The sequence below is a fragment of the Corvus hawaiiensis genome, chromosome 3, assembly GCF_020740725.1.
Source record: "Corvus hawaiiensis isolate bCorHaw1 chromosome 3, bCorHaw1.pri.cur, whole genome shotgun sequence".
NCBI classification, from domain to species: domain Eukaryota; kingdom Metazoa; phylum Chordata; class Aves; order Passeriformes; family Corvidae; genus Corvus; species Corvus hawaiiensis.
In genome coordinates, this window is record NC_063215.1 from 48080911 (window position 1) to 48087819 (window position 6909).

The following is a 6909-nucleotide window of genomic DNA, read 5'->3' on the forward strand; positions in this document are numbered from 1 at the left end:
ATCTGGTCCCTTACGATTTGCAAATTTGGTGCAATGTGTTTTTGTATTTTTTTCCTTGTTCATATTTAGGTGGCCTCATTCTTTTTTATTGGGCTGATGTCTATGATGATTCCTCTGTGCAATGTCTTTGGAGCTCTTGTTGCTGTCTGTCTCTTCATGGGTCTGTTTGATGGGTGCTTCATTTGCATTATGGCACCGATTGCCTTCGAGCTCGTTGGGGCCCAGGATGTCTCCCAGGCCATTGGATTTCTGCTTGGACTCATGTCAGTGCCTATGACAGTTGGTCCACCCATTGCAGGTGAGTGTAGACAGGGTTTGTAGGTGTAAATGTTACCATGTTTGCACGGCCGTGTTTCCCATTCCTGCATCATGTGCAGAGCACTGATGTTGAAGTTTTCTCGGTGTGTGCTTGAGAAGATACAGTGAATTTAACTGCTGCTCATGGGTTATTAATTTACTTCGCTCTTCAAAGTTTGCTCAGTCTTTTTAATTGTTATGCAGATATGAAACATTCCTCAAAATAAAAATAGATAGGTTTCCAGTTGGATTTAGGACCTGACATTTTTCATGCTGTGTAAGTGATGGCCTATTGGTTGCTTGTGTTACAGAGGGGCTCCAAATGAAAATCTAAAATTTAACTGGATTCCAAAATTTGCTCATGTTAAAACCATTGTGAGGATAAAGACTCTGGTCTATTTAATTGCTCCTCATGCGTAGGAACGCTGGCTTTATTCATTCTTTGGTGGGAGACTGACAAAGTACAGGTTTTGAAGATGAAAACTTGGAAGTTCTTGGGAGGTAGAAATAGCTAAAGCTGTATTCCTCACCGCTGATGATTTTCAGTGGTAATTTACCCTGAAGTCTGGTGAGTGCTACTGAAAGGTACTTCATAAGATGTAATTGAACTATGCAGCGTTATAAAGGACAAAATTTTAAAACTGGAACAGCACAGAGTAGGTGCTTCCTGATCTGGATATACTGTTACAGCTATTAATACTTAAATAGAATTTGACTAATGGGAGGAATTTGGAGAGAGCAATTAGAGTGAATTATTGGAAAACACATTTTTTAATAAGAGGCTATTAGGGATGCAATAAATGGAGCATATCTAGAATTAGAGGAATGGGCATATTGATCAAAGGTAACTGTTACCAAAAGAGGGAGAGTTTCTGTAAGTCATGGCAAGATACAAGTGCTGGAGAAGCTCAGATGAGCAACTTTCAAATAGGAAAGATGGTGCATGTTTTTAGTGGATGGTAATTAAGCAATTTTTAGTTGGTTGAGAGGTGACATACTGAGCTCTTCATTACTGCTCCAGATCAACTCTGGAATACCTTTCTACCTACATGTACACCTCTGTTTGGCCATCAGGTTGTCAGGCTCTAGTGGTTTATAATCTGTGCCAGCTCTTGGGTTTCTGCATCTGAAGCCACGACCTGGTTTTTGTAGGTTCCTGAGGCCCCTTTATTTATGAGTGGTAACTTCGTGCCTTTCCAGGTTTGCTGCGGGATAAGCTTGGCACCTATGATGTAGCATTTTACCTGGCTGGAGTCCCTCCCCTCGTTGGAGGAGCTATTTTGTGTTTCATCCCCTGGGTCCATGAACGGCAGAAGTTGAAAGAGAGAGCAAAACCTGTTGATGGAGAAACTACTGAGAAAATGCTGGAAAATGAAAGCACTTTGGTGTCAGACACGACAGAAAAGCCAGTCAAAGAACTGGATTCTGGCCTTTGATGCCTCTTTTTTTTTTCCCTGTACCATCTGACCTCCTCCTACTGAAGATAGATTTCTACTTTTTGGCTGAAGATATTATATGATACTGAAGAAGTCTTGAACTATTGCTCAAATTGCAAAACTGCTACAAGAATCTTTTATACCATTGAACTTTTTGGTCAAGTCTTTAAATTTGATTTCAAGCCACATTTTCAAGATATTTGAAGTTTTGTAGCTTTAGTGTGTACGAGTGTAGTGATTCTGTGTGTGAAGAGAATATTTTTCTAATCCATCAGAACTGATTTCTGGAAATGTGAAAGCTGTTTTTCCTCACTGACCCGGGATTCTTCAATGGTACCTATGATCCATCCACTGCAGGCACACCCCTGGGTGTTCATATTGGATAATGTAGTAGCTCTTATGACTGATCTGTTTTTTGAAGTTTCTCATGCTGTTTACAGTCTTTTATAATTCTCTATCATGAACACAAATATGCATCTTTTTGCCAAAATGATTTTTTCTTTAGAAAGCTAAATTATTAAACAACTGTTGAAACACTCACTTGTTTGCATTCACCTTTCACAGTAACCCAGACAAAGAACATTAAGAATGGCATTTCTGATGGGCTCAGGTTTTGAATATGGGCAAACCAAGCTCCAAGTGCAAACACATTCAGAAGTAAAGCTGCTGAATAATAGTTTTTTTTAATTATTATTATTATTATTTGGTGAAGGCAATACCTTTAAGGTATATGTGTATAAATCTTTTTTCAGCCAAAACTCAGAGTAGTAGATAGTTTTGAAACTGTACTGATTAATTCTTTGGAGCAGTATTGTGAATTAGACTAAATTTCAAATTATTCTGTTGTACTTGTTAGGATTTCTTTTTTTTGTTCTTAAAACCAAGACAGCTTTAAAGGATACATTTTAAGTGCAATACCAAGTTGTTTTTAAAGTGGAAATATACATGAGCTATTAAAACAACATTCAGCAATTAAAGATTTTTGCACTAAGTGAACATGCAGGTTTATTACAGGTCTTTATAGCTGTGCTCATTTGCCTGTAGGTTATATGGCTCCATATTTTATTCAAATATAAATAAATGTCTTTGCATGTCCTATTTCTTGCTTAACATCTTAAATGTCCCCATTGCTTATGTATTCTTAGGTATTATGCACTGTTTGTCAAACAAGTAACTTCTTTTTCTGAAAAATGTTTAAAAGCATAATACTTTGAGATGAAAACACTGCTTTTCAGTTTATCATAAAACACTTCTAATCACATTGCTTATCCATGGAAATGGTTCAGCAATCACTGGAATACTTAGTCGTTCTTTATTTCAGGTCCATTTAATACCATTTAATATCCATTCAATAATTTTTGTTGCCTCATTTAAAAGTGTCATAGTAAAGAGTAAACTAAATGTGATCTGGACAAAATGCATATTTAAGTGCTTTTTTTAATAAGTAACTGTTCTTGTTCTTTACATAAACCATGGAGGCATACTGTTTTGCTTTTTTTAAATTATAACCTTTATTGTTTTTTCTATTTTCATTCTTCTTTTTCCAGTGTTGTAGTAGATTGCTCAGAAAACCCATCCAAAACAGCAATACTATTGCATTTAATGTTTACATCTAGCAACTGACAGAAGTTCTTTAAATATAATCAAGCAAAGCATCCTAATTATTGTAGACCAAAGCTCAGACTTATTTATATAGCAGAATTTCAATCCCTACTTTGCGTGAATGAGGTCTAAAAGAATTGAATCTTAAAATGTTAGAAAGACACATGTGGAGGGACTTGGAGGTGGGGGGGGTGGGGGGAATGTGAATAAAGCCAGTCTGTAAAACCGAGGTCCCTTCAGGTTCATTGGAACTTGTGCTTTGGCACATTGTAAGTACTTCTAAAATAGGCATTAAAATATGCATAGTAGTGTTAATTAAAATTACTGCCTTCATTACAAAAGTGATGCTGACAGCCAATGCTGCTCTTGTCTGGAGTGTTTCTGTAGAACGTGATATTCAGTATTATTTTCCATTTGGGCAATGCAGAAGGTGTCGGCTAAGTGTGGTAAAAGACTCCTGTTTCTTGTTGTTCTGTAATGGAAAATTAGTGTTAATCACAGATCTTGCATTTCATGTGTTTTTAGTCCTGATTTTTATACCAAAAACAAAGCTGCTGCTTTTTTTTATCACTGGTGCAATTTGAAATGATTGTGACCAGGTTTCTTGGTGTGTATTATGGCATCTTCCCAACGTGCTACTCTGTATCTCTGTGAATTATCTGGGAGAGTATAGAAAATAATTGTTGTTAAGTTTTACAAATGACACAGAAATGGTATAACAATAGTGTGGATTAATTATTGCCATGCTGTTTAAAAAAAATAAAAATCCAAACTCTCATATTTGAGTAACTAAAATTGCATAAAATTTATAAAATCCCGAAAACAACAAACCAAAAAACCACAAAAACCATGACTTCATGAGGAGGGTACAATGACTAATTGTTTAGGAGTGATTCCTATGGTAAAACCAGCTACTGAGTGGGATGTTGGATGAGAGGGAAGCAGAGTTAGGGGTAAGGAAGCTCTGCTGGTGTGATGGTGTCGGAATAACAAACCCATTTCTGATGCCAGTGCTTGTTTTGCAACAATGCTAAAATTGGAAAGGCTTTTCAGAGGAGATAAAGCAAATTACTGCATAAGAACTCTGGTAGCATCCTTTCTGTTGGCTTGTATCTGGGGGGGAAATGTCCAGTAGCAAATGCTCTTTTCTGGACAAAAGCATAAGGTGTTTGTGTCCTAAGGCTAGGTAAGATGAAAAACAAGCTCAAATTGTTTGTGCTGAGGCTGACCAACCACTGAGAATCTTATTGAGAGATACTAGATTCTGTATGCCTTGAGGGTTTTAAAAATGAGGTTAGATGACACTCTTTAAAAAAACGCAAATAAATCCCCAAACTAACTAAAACATGAGAAACCCTACACAAATAGCAACTATTTAGTAAATTTATTTTTAAAAATATTGAATATTGCAAAAGTGGAGAAAAGGCCTGAATATTCAATTTTATTTTAATGGAATAAATGTAAATAAGATTTTGTAACGATTTATTTTTAGGTGTGAAAACCTGTTCATGGGAAACCTGCTGAAATCCTATTTTGATGACTCAAATCATGCCAGATTTAATCTTGTTGGGGGTAGATTCTAACATTAAAAGAGTAGCTTAATTCAAGAAGACCCTTAAATCATTCTGATATATCTCTCTCTTGGGAACAGTTCATAGAGTACCTTCCATAGACATTATTCTCCTATCCTATAAACATAATAATTATCTTTTCATTGAATGTTCTCAGAGTAAATCTTTGGAAGAAGATGAGTAGAAAGAGGTTTACTTAAAATGGCAGCGTGACATTTCCAGTCCTACCTGATGCTGTCATTTAATACACCAGATCTTGAAACCAATACTAATTTTGAGCAAGGTTTGATTGGTTTAATACCTTTTCAGTAGGTATGAGATCCTTTTGATCTTAAGAAAACTGTTCAGCAAAGAGTCTGAAATAATGGAAACCCTTTGGGTTCTTATTTACATCTCAGCTATGCAACAGTATCCAATGTGTAACTAAAAAAGTACTGTTGGATTTGTCCTGGCTGTTTTTGAAGACCTGTACAAGTCTCAAACCCAGACTTCAAATTATAACGTAGTTAGAATTTCTTGCATCCAGGTCTTTTTCTGTTCAGCATTAGCATTTAAATTATTTTTCTAATTTTATTTCCAGTGACCATTTATTGTCCCTGAAAATTGCTCCCACAAGTCAAAGATGCTACAGCTGTTCTGTGGCCTTTCTTCAGGGTGTATTTGGCATCAGATGAGGCAGACAAACTGACACTGTTCTCCTTTGGCACTTCATGCATAATATCTGGGCATATACATTCCCTCCTCCCTGCAGAGACACTGGATTGTCAAACTGATGCCCACCACATTGGATATGGGTGGTACTTTCCAGCCTTCCCTGGATGAAACCCTTGAGCAGCCACAGCCCGGCAGAGCAGGCAGGTTTTGGAGCCGTGGGAGGTGTGAGGTTGGGTCACCCTTGCTGGAGGCAGCTCTCGCAGGTACCGGATGGACGCTTTGATCGAAGGCTCGTGGTGTAAAAAAAGGGACGCTGCCATTGAAAAGCAGAAGTGCCCTGCTGAGTGCCTTGCCTCAGGTAGTACATGCCAAAGGGACAGGAGGTGCTTCCTTGCAGCTCCAAAGGGAGTATGTCACGTTGGGAATCAGTGCTACAATCCTTCAGGTCATCCATATGGGTTGACTTAAGCAGCTGGGTTCTCCCTGTGCTGGCATGGGGAGCAGTTTCCTACCTCACTGCTTGCAGAGGGGCTCAGCTGGGCCCTCTGAGCAGGGAGCAGAGGTAATGCCTGATCTGGGGTCTGGATTCCCCTTTGGAGAGCTGGAAGTGTTACAGAAGTCAGAAAGGACCCTCTGCTATTAAGAATGTGTGTGAATGTATCTATAAATACAGTGTGTTTTGGCCAGGGTGTGCACAAATGTTCTGCATTTCCCCAGGGGAGGTGTAGTACTGGAATGTGAGAGATGGCTGAGGAGAAATGAACCCTTTCTTTGTGTGTCTCCCTGTTGACAAGCCCAGCACCATTAGAGTTCCAGCCAGCCAGTGAGTTTCTAGTCATGTAAACTTTGGCATATGTGCAGTATGCCTTCTAGTCTGTATATGTGGTGTCAACAGTTGTAATGTTTTGGAAGTGCGTATGCTAAGATTAGAGTGATTTTATACCAAAGTGTTTGCTAATATTGACAACATCTTTAAGCATCTTTATAGACATCATATTTTGTATGTTGTTTTTGATATTAAAGGATACATGTTTTGCTAGCCTTAACTCCAGTTTTTCAAGTTCTGCTTTGTTAGAAGGTAAAAAATGAATGTTTAATGTTTTTCATGGTGCTAAAGTAACTGTGGTTAGTCTCAAATTATTCAGAATAAATATGGTAGTTCTTAAGTGCTCCATTTGTTACTGCATGCATCATTTTTAGTCTTGTGTAAAATTTATCATTTTGAAAAATAATTCTATCTTGTATTCTGATTATTTTTTAATCTAGTGTGCAGACTTTTGTATAAAAGTCTTTACAGCTTTTATTGCCACTGAGGTCTGACTGAAATGTCCCCTTTACATTTGCTCCTA

At 37.7% G+C, this 6909-nt stretch overlaps 1 protein-coding gene across 1 annotated transcript in view; it reads left to right on the forward strand.

Moving 5' to 3' along the window:
* SLC16A10 (solute carrier family 16 member 10) overlaps positions 1-6730 on the forward strand; it is a 73956-nt gene extending 67226 nt beyond the window's left edge. The window contains exons 5-6 of the mRNA XM_048299330.1: positions 70-298; positions 1498-6730. Of these exons, the coding sequence (XP_048155287.1) occupies positions 70-298; positions 1498-1733 (465 nt within the window). The 3' untranslated portion in view covers positions 1734-6730. The remainder of the gene's footprint in view (positions 1-69; positions 299-1497) is intronic.
* The last annotated feature ends 179 nt before the right edge of the window (positions 6731-6909 follow it).